Genomic DNA, 12,584 nt, shown 5'->3' on the forward strand with positions numbered 1-12,584 from the left:
TGTGAGCATCAACTGGCACATTGGGGTCAGTCCTCCGCCTAATTTCAAACTAAACATATGTATGCGTTTGTGTGTGGCTCGTAATTCAATTCACAAAATGTTGAGACATAAGCTTGTTGTGTCTGTCGCTGATTTGGTGCAGGGTCCCTCAAACTCAGAAAGTCGCCATTCCTTTGACCAAAAGTGAGCCTGCCTCTCGGCGGGACTTCGGTGAGATGCACTTGAGGGCAATTTGGCGCCTTAGCATTTATCAACCCGCGGAAGTACCTAGCTTCACGTAAAATCAGAATGGGGAACCACTGGCCTCTCGTCGACCAATGGCAGGGCGCTACCTGCATCCACACGATTCCACCACCATGTCTTCGTACTGTTTATAAACCACATTGTTGCCCGAGTCAATGTACAAAATGCTAATGGGACTGAGTTTGGATGGGACACAACAGCTGGGCGGCGTGGACTCAGGGTCCATGGAGTTCATCAACGTTTGTATGATGGCATGGTTAGTGGGTTCAAGGTGGGATCTGAGTGGGAAATCACAGATCCCTTCACAATGGTACGCCTCGTAATCTAAAGGCGCAATGATCCAGTCGTCCCAGCCCAGCTCCTTGAAGTTAACATGAAGAGGTTTTCTGCTACATCTCGATCTGGCTTTTTTCCCGCTTCCCCTGCTCGGTCTACTTGAAAATGCAGTTCTCCTTTTCCTACGGCGCTTGACACTGGGTTCATTGCTGGCTTGTAGTGAATCCGATCCACCCAGTGATTTGATCTTATCTCTGATCTCCCGGAAGAGGTTTTCCCTTTTCCTCGTGTTGCTGAACGCCACCAGAAGGGCTTTTTCCTGAGGCTGGAGATCAGAGCGATTAAATCCCAAAAGTCTGGGATCTAAAACCTCCTGGGAGTAATCGGAAATAATTTCCACATCTAAACACAGTAAGCTTGCAGTGATGTGGCTTTTTAGTAATTCCCACACGTCGAACACTTGCCACTTGGATGAATCAGCGTCCAGGATGTCAACTGTCCGCGAATCGAGTTTTTTAGGTGGGTGAGTTCCCAGCTCTTGGCAGGAATACAGTAAAATCGCATAGATGCTACCTCCCCGGGACAGCGCTGCTTGCAGGTTTTCTGGGAATTTTCTGAAAATCCTCAACTCGGCTCCCACTAGCTCTTCGGTGTTTGGCAGGTTGGAGATATCAAACAGATATCTCTGTTTCTTCTCAAGGGAGGCTCCGTCTGAAAAAAAAGAGATACAACTCAGCAGAGGTGGTGATTGAAGCAATGGGAGAAAGGTGAAGGAAAGAAAATACACACAGCAAACACACAGAAAATAAAACCAACACTGAAATAAGATAAAGTAGATGGGGGAAAAGATATTATGAACGTGCAAGTTAAAGAAAGTTCTCCACGCCTGTTGTGCAAACTTTGATTGAAAAAAAGGTCGCTATTTATTGTTCTGGGAAATATTTTGTATTATGGGGCACATCTAATTGGTCGCTTTTTAATAACTTTTATTTTTATTTGGGGTCTGCTCCGCACTGTTAACTTGTCTTTTCAGATTCTGCTCTCAGAGTCATTTACGGTACAGAAGAAGGCCATTCGGCCCATCGAGTCCATTCCATGCCGGCTATCAGTCCCAATCACCAGCTCGATCCCTCTAGCCCTGCAAGTCTATTTCCCTCAGGTGGACATCCAACTTCCTCTTTTCCTCTTGATGTCATTGATTGTCTCCACTTCCGCCATTCTTTTGGGCAGCGAGTTCCAGGTCATTACCACCCGCTGTGTAAAAAAAGTGCTTCCTCATATTCCCCTACATCTTTTCCCCAAAACTTTCAATCTGTGTCCCCTAGTCCTTGTACCATTTGTTAATGGGAACAGCATTTCCTTGTCTAACTATCTAAGCCTGTCATAATCTTGTACACCTCTGTTAAATCTTCCCTCAATCTCCTTTGTTCTATGGAGAATAAACCCCAGCTTTTCCAACTTAACCTTATAACGAAAATCCCCCATTCCTGGAACCATTCTTGTAAATCTCTGCACCCTGTCAAAGACCCTCACATCCTTCCTGAAGTGCAGTGACCAGAACTGGATGCAATGCTCCAGTTGGGGCCTAACTAAAGCTTCATAAAGGTTCAGCATAACTTTCCTGCTTTTGTACTCAATGCCTCTATTTATGAAGCCCAAGGTCCCATATATTTTACTAACCACTCACTCAAAATGTCCTGCAACCTTCAAAGATCTATTCACATGCACCCCAGGTCCCTCTGTTCCTGCACACTCTTTAGAACTGGGCCATTAAGTCTATATTGCCTATTCCTCCTATTCCTTCTGCCAAAATGCATTATGTCACAATTGTTAGTATTAAATTCCATCTGCTACCTCTCTGCCCATTCTGCTGGCCTATCTATGTCTCATTGCAGGTGGTTCATATCATCCTCACTGTTTGCCGCACCTCCAAGTTTGGCGTTGTCAACAAATTTTGAGATTCTACTCTCTATTCCAAGATTCAAGTCATTTATATACAGCAAATAAAGCAGTGGTCCCATCACTAACCCTTAGGGAACACCACTGTCTACCATCCTCCAGTCTGAAAAGCAACCATTTACTACAACTCACTGTTTTCTGTACGTAAACTTGTTTCTTTTAACCAATTGGACACTGACCCTCCTATTCCATGAGCCTCAATTTTGTTAATCAGCCTATTATGTGGTATCTTATCAAATATTTCTTAAAATCCATATAAACGACGTCCACCTCATTCCTTCCAACAACCTTCTCTGTTACTTCATCAAAAAATTCAATTAGATTAGTCTTGCCTTTTATAAATCCATGCTAGCTATCTTTAATTAACTCAAACCTCTCTAACAGATATTTTCCCTGATTATTATTTCTAAAACCTTACCCACCACTGATGTTAAACTAGTGGGCCTGTAGTTTCCAGGACTGTCCTTACACCCTTTCTTGAATAAGGGTGTCACATTTGCCACTCTCCAATCCTCTGGCACCACCCCAGTATTCAGGGAAGATTGGAAAATTATGGCAAGCCCTTCTGCTGTCTCCATCCCCACTTCCTTTAGCAACCTGGAATGCAAGCCATCTGGACTAGCTGACTTATCTAACCTAAGCCTTTTTAGTAGCTTCCCCCTCTCAATTTGTATCCTATCCATTGTCTCTACTTCTATAGATATTTGTCAGCTTCCATTTCCTTTGTGATCTATTTGCTGTATATTTATTTGGGATATTTTACTATACATTTTAGTTAGAGATACTGCCAAATCACTAAACTAAAGAAGAATTATGGCCTTTCATTGAAGCAGTAGATTGGTGCAGTTTCTACTCTTGTCACCTGTTTGTAAGACTTAACATCTCTGTGAAAATGTACCTTTAGATCCTTATTCATTTTATTCACATTGTGGCAAAACAACAACAACAAAATAATGTAGTTATGCTCCAAAACAGTTTCCTTCATACAACACTACAATCAGGCCTGATCCGACCATAGGGATCATGTACGAGATGTCAAATCTGCTTTGTAAACCTACCATGAGTTAATTTAAATGTTCAAAAAATGCAAACACTACAACCAGTACTCTTTAACATTTAAATTTTAACAGATGGACAGGACAATAGCTGTCACAAGAGCTGAGCTGGGGAGATGGAGAGTACCTGTCCTGGCCTTTAGTAGCATCACCATTGCTGAATTCTCCACCATAAATATCTTTGGAGTCACCCTTAACCAAATCCTTAATGGACCAATCATATCAACACCATGGCTATAAGAACAGGGCAGGAGTCAGGAGTTTTATAGCATAGTCATCACATGCCTGGTTGTGTGCTGCCAAACAACAGTCAAGAAGCTTGAAACCATTCAGGACAGAGCAACTGGCTTGGTTGGCACGCTTGCCATTGAACACAATATTCACCTTCTCCATCATCAGTGCACTATGGCTGCAGTATGTGAGGTCGACAGGATGTACAACAATAATTCACCAACGATACTTTGACAGCAGCTTTCTCATCTGCCATCTCTGCCATTGAGCAGGACAAGAGCAGTAATAATGGAACACCATTACCTCCAAGCTCCCCCTTTAAGTCACACGCTACCATGGCGTAGACATATTTTGCTATTCCTTCTTCATCAAAAGGTTAATATCCTGAAATTCCCTACCTAACATCCTTTGGGGGCCCCATCAGCACAAGAACTGTAGAGGTTCAAACAGAAGCTCCATCACCATCTTTTCAAAACAACTAGGTATGGGCGATAGCCTTGCCTGCATCAGCCACATCCCAATAAGGAATATTTAAAAAGTGGCATCATCTGCCCAGAATGATAAATGCACCAAAACGTTGCCAACAGACATCATGAGTGCCCATAGTTGTACACCTGTACACTCTGCATTAAACGTTTCATTACTACAGTAGTCTAGTGCCCCGTATTAGTAGAGTACATTAGTGAATACAATTATTTTTCTTGTTTTTTTTAGTTTTCTTGCGAATTATCTACCTTCCCCTCTTCTTCTGAAGACATTTTACTACATCTTGGGTCACTCATCACTACCTCACACAAGTGGCTTTTATTGATTTATGACCCATAACCGTGAGTTTGGACAGAGTATTGGGTGACTGGGGGCATCACAAAGCTGCCCTATCCTATCGTTGCCCAATTTTCATACACGCACAACTCCTAGCATGGGTCACTGGACTGATAGGGAGTGGAACCCCTAACACAAGAGTGCTGAAGTCAATTGTAAGGTTGTTTGTTTAACCCCATAAAAGATCAGCTAATTCAACATAAACTGGGGATAGACGCTGGTATCCTTTTTATTATTATTCAACTACTCGCCGAGCCATTAACGAGCGTTTCTTTAAATAATATTTTCTAAATGATGGCAAAAATGAGGTACACACAAGCAAAGAAAAATATATTCTAAAATTCATGCTGGGATTAAGATCTATTTTTCTTAACAGGAAGGTTCGGTGTCATTAAACCGCCCAGTCATTATGTTAGACATTGCATTGCTTGAAAAGAAATTCATCCGGAAGCCATTCATTCATACACCATTCAATATGGGCTGTTACTGGACAAGAAGGATTTGTTTTATCATTATTTCTATTAACTTCCAAAGTAATTAATTGTCGTTTTATATAATTATATTACATCTTACCGACTAGTCTCTGTCTTCAATTTTTCAGTATGTTTTTACTCTCAGGGCTGAACAGCCTTGTGGTCTGCAAATTTGTAATATTTCCAAACATAGTAAAAATGTGATGCACACAGAAACCTGATGCACATGCAAGTGAAACAACAATCGGTGCATTCTTGTCTTAGAACTCAGGAAACTGGGGTAATGCACTGGAACAGCAATGATAAGGTCGGCCCCAGAACATCACCATGCGAGCATTCCTTTGTTTTTGGTAACTACTGTATATTCCAATGGATTCAAAGGGGTTCGGGAAAAGAAATGTTGTTGCCAAAGGCAAGTGAGGAAAGGCCAATCACTTATTCAAGTTATTTTTCCGCTCCAGTGCACAGACCGATTCTTCTGTTTACCACCGTCCAAACCCCAGAAGATTTGGTTTGACCTGCATCACCGCGAGTAGCTGTCAATCTGTTCTCTGTTGTGATCTTACAAGCTGATAACAGCTGAGGTTAGACATGGTCACATTGCTCTGGAGTTTCTGTTGAGAATGGAAATTCATCTGCAGTTGACAACGGATGTTTCTGAGGCCGTGATACATATTTTATCTCTTCTCACTAAATGTTCAGTTGTGGATCTCAGCACAGTGGGACTTCAGTATTATAATAAATTCCAATTATGCAATTATGTTATTGATTGGGTCTCAGCCTCGGACCACACGCAGCAAAGCAGACCAGAGTTATACTGCCATAGGTGTATCAATGATAGCACTGCGGTCAGGCGACAAATGAACTTAAACACATGCACAGTCCTCCGCTCCACTAATGGCCTAGATTTTTTTTTAAATGTTAGGATTGGAAGCGCAGCAGCGACCAGCTTCCAATATTAAAGACTGTGGGCCAGAATAGCCACTTTATTTTCAGATTAGCAAATGCAAACATAAGTGTCCCTTTCCTCTAACATTAGAGAGTGTAGGAAGAAGTGCGTTTTCCCAATTGCTGGAACATCCGTTTTCGTCTAACGGGGAAAGAATGCGGGAAGAAACATACACTTTCTTCCAACAAAGAATGCGGAAAGGAGGGTCTGCTTTCAAAGTCTTGCAGCATTAAAAACATTGAGATGTATGTTTCTAACATTCCCATGCGCTCCAGTGAGCTATCTTATCTTTTGAAGTCAAAGTTTGCACTGGGACAGACATTATACTGCAATAAAAACAAAAAATGCCAGGAAAACACACCCGGTCCGTCAGTGTCTGCAGCGAGATAATAACCATCACCTAGATTTTCCCTTTTCAGACGCTGAATGATCTGCTGGGAACTTCCATTATTATATTTTTTTAATTTCAGCTTTCCAGCACTTAAGATTTTTCATTGCTCTTTTATTGAAGTTATACTGCACCTGGTGTGGGATAGCATCTTCGGAGTTTCAGCATATTTTGGGAGGCCGGTCGCGACTTTATTTCCGATGTTCCTGCGGGTAGTTTAGCATCCAAAAACCTTTGTGTTTGCGTTTTATTTTCGCACGCTAAACTGGCTGTAGCACTCAGCTAGGTCACGAATGCGAGGAGCCAGGAATGATTGGTGTGTAGCTGTGTATTCATCAGCAAGTAACTAGGCGATACAAATCTCGTCCTGGCGCTAAGTTGCTTCTTTGGTGTTCTAGGGAAAATGTCGTTGAGAGACTGTCTTGACTGATTCACAGAGAAGACTGACATTTTTGAATCTGAGATAAAAGCCCTGATTTCCACACTCCCTCACTGAACTGCATGGCAGTTCTAAGGGAAAATCTTTAGTTTCATTCCAGGGCGCGCACTGGGTGAATGCGTCATTCCCGATGCAAAGAGACTGAAGCAGTGCTGATGAATGCAACATTCCTGGCATCTAAACACAATGCTGAAATGCTAATTGCACGTTGCCTTCTGGTGAACCGCATTTGAAACACATTTATTTCTGATAATTTACTTAGATACAAACCAGATAAGGTTATCTGCGCACCTTTGCCCGCTGATATCGGTCAATCGGCTTTTGTGTGAACTGTGAACAATAAATTATGGAGAGAGCAAAACCGCGTTTAAACAAATCAATGACCAGGTCAGGTCCCCAGTAGTATCGATTTCTCATATCATAGTTTGTCATTTAAATGCAATTCCGTCTCTGCTAGGGTCACCTTGATATTTTTCTCTCGTAAATTCATTTCCGTAATGCTTGACTAGGGAATTAAGCTGAAATAAGCTTAAATTATTTCGCCAATTCGTGTAATGGAGTGGCATGGTGCTGGATTGAAGAGTGTTCTGGATCTTTAGTTAATGCCTATTTTGTTTTAAAAACATTGTCCAATTTAATTCTTGTAGCTATTTAACAGTCCAAACGTGGACAACTCTGTTGCTTTAATCCGGATCAAAATGATAACTGGATTGTTAAAGCAGCTCCGCAGCAGGTACCAAATATATGCGCGCAATGTCATGGAAACTAGCTGCAGGATGGCGATGTTTCCTCCTTATCCCCTGCTGCAGCTGCAATCTGAGTACTGATACAAACAACGACATGTTATGGATCCGTATCAGGAGCATCGAAACCAAGCCTTCAAGTTTGTATTGATGAAGATGCGATTGTAGCGTCCCTGTGTGTGAAGTAGCTCGGGTTACTTTCACGAACAACTCCATAGTCAATCATATGGCCGTCCAATGCGCCCGCCGGCCCTCCCCCGAGTAACCATGTAAAGTGAGGTTGCTCTTAATATGGTGGAGACCCATGTTTTAAACTGTGACTAAATGCTGCACTCACACGCTTTTTATGTGGAATAATAAGTCCCATTTACTCCACTTCTTTTTCCCTCTCTCTGCGGTTTTAAACTATGTAGAATGCCAAAACGATAATTTGATGTCACTAGTAATCTGATATGAACATTACACATAACAGATGCATTGTACAGTTTTTAAAACTTAGATTATTGTCGGGTGCCAGCATATGATTGAAATATGAATGCACAAATTGACCTTTATGTGGATGCTGTTTATCGGCGAGGTCATCAAACATTAAAAAAGCGCCACGTTAAAAAAAAAATATCGTAAATGAACTCTCCATGTTTGTGTGGATAAATGCAGCCACTTGCAATGCACCCGTACAGGCCTTTTAGAATTAGCGTGAAAGCGAGTAACTGCCCTGTCCATTTTCTCAAGCCATAAAAATATGCTTTGCAGCTGACGTGACTAACAGATGGTTTGTGAATGGGAGGCGCTTGCGCCGCGGTCTTTATATCAGTGGCAAGTTAGTACTGATGGCATGCTTGCCCTGCATTTGTCTCTCAGGTGCGCTGTCACAGGCAATTATTGAACGTAGCACTGCCTGCTAACTTTTCCGACCGGAATGACATCATGCACGAGTACTGTTTGTATTTATCAATTTCCAGATATGCAGTTTGTTTAGAAAAATACTTCGCTGCTTTTAAAAAACGCGGATCACCTTCCGAGAATGTAACGAAAGCTGTCTAAATAGGTTCTCGGCACTTGTTACGAGTACAACAGAAACTAATCTAACTGTACTGGAACACTGCTTGTACTACCACTGGTATTACTGCAATGAAACATTGCGATATCTCGCCCAGAACATTTAATTCAGAGTCTCTGTGTGCTTATTGTTTATCGGCTGTTAACTCTTCAAATATGTCATAATGTCACTCAGGCTAGATTTATTAACTACCTGATTATCAATAAACACGCTGTTTGGATTCATTCATATATTTACAACAGCAACAGCACTATAAATAAGTACTTAATAGTCTGTAAAGCGCTTTGGGACGTCCTGAGGTGGTGAAAGGCGCTATATTATTCTTAATTTTTATTATATTTTCATTGCAGGCCTAAGCTGAACGCTTATCAATGGTTAAGAGCTCAGTAAGAAAGAATGTTAGCATCTGGGCTAATTCATAAAGAAGTAGATCGAGTGGACAGGATAAAACACAAACATTTGCATAGAACCCCGGAATAAACGTGATGGAATGGGAAGGACAAATAACAAGAGCAACTTGGTGGGAATCCGGCGCGAGTTAATATTCGACGCCTTGGCTGCTAAGATTGCAATAATAATTAGTGGGGGGACTGCAGCAAATGTTTGAAAATCCTGTTTAATAGTTTTATAAAACGTATACGATATACACCCAGGCATGTAAAAACCATAACTTTCCATGCTTCCGAATGGAAGCAAATTTTCCACTATTTCCATTCGCATCGGAACTGTCAGATATTGTAAAGGTGCTGCATTCGTCGCCAAACTACTGAAAACGCCAGGCAACTCAAGGCGAATAATACTTTTATTTGACATGGTTCAAGCCATTTAGAAATGTTCTAACATTGTCGTGCTCGACTTACAGATTTCTGCCTGGCGAAGTTTCTTAAAGTTTAGGCATTGGGTAACACCCACTGTTAAATGTGGTTGGTCCCGTTTAGAAAGCCTTGTAACAAGCTTGGTGTTAAAGACAAATGCCGTTAATCAACACAAAACTCACATGCAAATTAACAGTTGATTGAGAGCTTCCTGTCTCAACAAACCACGTGTACATTTTTATACATTTCGCACGCATTTTCCTTTTTGATTTCTTGGACTGACTTAGACGGTTTCAACAACCTCACCGCTAGGTTCAGGACAAACAGCAGCGACAAAGAATTTACTAAACCGCAGTATCTATGCGTTCAGCCTTAAATTTACCTGGGACTCATTCCTACTTTATTCCCAATAATTAATTTAACTGCGAGTTACTTGTATCGCCACACTCATAGGTATTACTGCATTGAAACATTAGGGTATCTCATCGAAAATATTAGAGTTCGCGCGATGATACAGTTTCTAGGCTGTTAGTTCTTCAAATGCGATATTTCACTAAGCGAAGTTACGCGTGGAGAAAGCGACAGTAATATGGTTATGTTTTCTCCTCTCAAAGACAAAGGCGTGGATGATCATGACATCCATCGTCCCTGTCAGTCAGTTTCTTTATGCCGTGTAACTGTGGTAAGAAACAGTTAAAAAAAGATATATTTTGGCTGCCTTTCAAACTACATCCAAGCATCACACTTTTTTTTTGAAAGGCCATATTTCTAAATGAAATATAATTTATCCTTTGGAAGGGATGTGCACAAACTTGTCACCAAAATCTCCAAGTGTCAATCGTATCCTATTTCATTTTATTGGCGATATTGAGCAGATTAATCCGAACAAGATTTAAGATGGTGCTGCAGTGGGGGACGTCAATTTGATCGCTACCTTGGCCATAAACAGTGGTTTAATTTTCTTATAGATCGATCATTTAGCCGTTAAGAAGTGGAAACGCGCTTCCACAGAGGGATACAATAAAACAGTATTTCCGTCTGAAATTAGTCAATTTCATTGCTGCATGTTCTAATGGTGCCCCAGCAGAGATTAATAAAACCCAGATGGTACCCAGTTAAACTTCATTTCAATCGGCAATGCAGGCGCTGTATTCCTGGCAACATTTAACCAGCCGGCTGACAGAGCCAATATAAAAATAGACAATAAAACTGCAAGTGCTGGCGATACACAATACACCATCAGAATGAACGATACCCCAAACGTAAACCGCCCTTTTTCAGTTCCTGGTGGGCCTGTAATGTATTTGCAGCATTTTCTGCTTTTATTTAACACAAGGCAAGTAGAGGTTCCTTTAACAGAATCTTGACAAGATGTCATCCTCCAGATTTCAACGTTATCCCCTGTCTTAAATCCAGGGTGTTATGGACTTCATTGGATATACGACCACTTCCTTCTCAAAGTTAATGCTGCCGCCCCAACCCACACATTCTTTTATGCAAATTGGGGTTGAAAGACTTTCAACAGTAACCTAATCTGATTTGAGCGGTTGCATGGGCTTTATGTGATTTCGGATATTAAACCGGAAACATGTGTCATATTTATCTTAATATCATTAAATGTTCCAAGGAACCCGCCTTTCAAAGGACATTGTGATCTACACTTAAGCCGCATGTTAGTGTCTCCTCAATGTGTCGCCCACATTGTGCAGATTATATATATATCGATCACATTTAACATATCTGATTGCTTACTGTGAGATCGCCCGCTCCACCACTCATCTACACAGAAATGATCATTTATACAACTGAAATGCACTGTCCAGAATAGGTACACGATTAACCTCGCCTCTCTGGTGCTTTATTCGACCTTTAGGCGTGCTTCGTGACAAGATGCTGTCATTATTTCGACTCTGTTTAGAACATTAATGGTAGGCCATCAAACATATATCCATAAAACTAATCCAGAAGGAACGAGCAATATGAGGGCACCCAAGACCACTCGTGCAACTTGAATTTCAAAGCGCAACAAGTAGGTTAGGTTTTAGCAAATATTTATTACGACAAAGGATTGGTTCAGTTAATCGCTCTGTGAGTTTAACTGCAGAAACGCTTCTGGTGAGTACATTTTAAGAATTCTTACAGTAATTTTGGATCAACTTCTCTTCCTCAAGACATATCCCAGTTGTAGACTTAGCATGCAGCCTGTTTGAGATTAGGTTAATGAGTTAATGTATCTCTTCGTATCTGTACGCCTATATCTAAATATATAAATATCTCATTAACCCGTGCCTCTAATTATTTGTTTAAGAGAATTGAGTAGAATTGGATTGAGATAGATTACTACTGGGAGATGAAAACAATAAATGCTTGTATTTCGTGTCGCTGAGCCATTTACAGGCTACTGTTAAAAGCGCATTCCCAGCTAAACGGCGAGCTTTCGGCTATTTCACGGAAGCCCCTTCAGTACCCACCATTTCCTTGGTCCACGAAGCTGGTGACAGTGTTGGCACGGGTTCGGGCTCGGACCAGACTGCTGTTCAAACCTTTCCTTTCATTATCTGACAGGGTCCTGTAAAGTGACAACATGTACTCATGCGGCACCACCGTGCCGGTGCGATGGCGCTTGAAGGTCCGATCGTGCTTTCTGTCCAGAGGTGATGAGGAGCCAGGACCATCCTGAGAAAAGGAATCGTGCAGAGATCCCAGTGTAGCAGCTTCGAGAACGTAAAGAAAATCCCAACAGCAACAAAGGGTACACCAGACAAGGGCTGCAGCCTTCGGTATATCCATTCTGCAAGAGCTTGTGTCCAAGATCGGAGGAGTTTAAGCCGGTGGCTGAGAGCGCCTTCAGATGGCTTTCGATGGAGTTTGCACACTCACCTTCGCCCCGGTTGGCTGACTTGGTTACATTAGAGAGAGAGAGAGCCGCTCAAACTGCAGCAAGCACAGCCATCCGCGGAGCAGGGCGCCCCCACTGCGATTCTGATTGGCTCAAACTTTATCCCAGCAAAACTTTTTTCTTAAAATATAACTTTTTAACAATTTGAGTTCAGAAGACACTAGCTATAACTCCTGGGCTAGCATTACTCCGCAAAATGAATTCTGAATAAGGCTGCAATTCCAATCATTGT

General features: G+C 41.6%; 1 protein-coding gene across 1 annotated transcript; it reads right to left on the reverse strand.

Moving 5' to 3' along the window:
- Window positions 1–328: 328 nt before the first annotated feature.
- Window positions 329–12,243, reverse strand: gdf7 (growth differentiation factor 7). Its single transcript, XM_068017643.1, has 2 exons — window positions 11,925–12,243; window positions 329–1,230 (listed from the first exon to the last, which is right to left on the reverse strand). Exons 1-2 carry the CDS (start codon window positions 12,241–12,243, stop codon window positions 329–331), a joined length of 1,221 nt encoding a protein of 406 aa, XP_067873744.1.
- Window positions 12,244–12,584: the final 341 nt, after the last annotated feature.

This window comes from Heterodontus francisci, chromosome 3 (assembly GCF_036365525.1).
Source record: "Heterodontus francisci isolate sHetFra1 chromosome 3, sHetFra1.hap1, whole genome shotgun sequence".
In the NCBI taxonomy this organism is placed as follows: Eukaryota; Metazoa; Chordata; class Chondrichthyes; order Heterodontiformes; family Heterodontidae; genus Heterodontus; species Heterodontus francisci.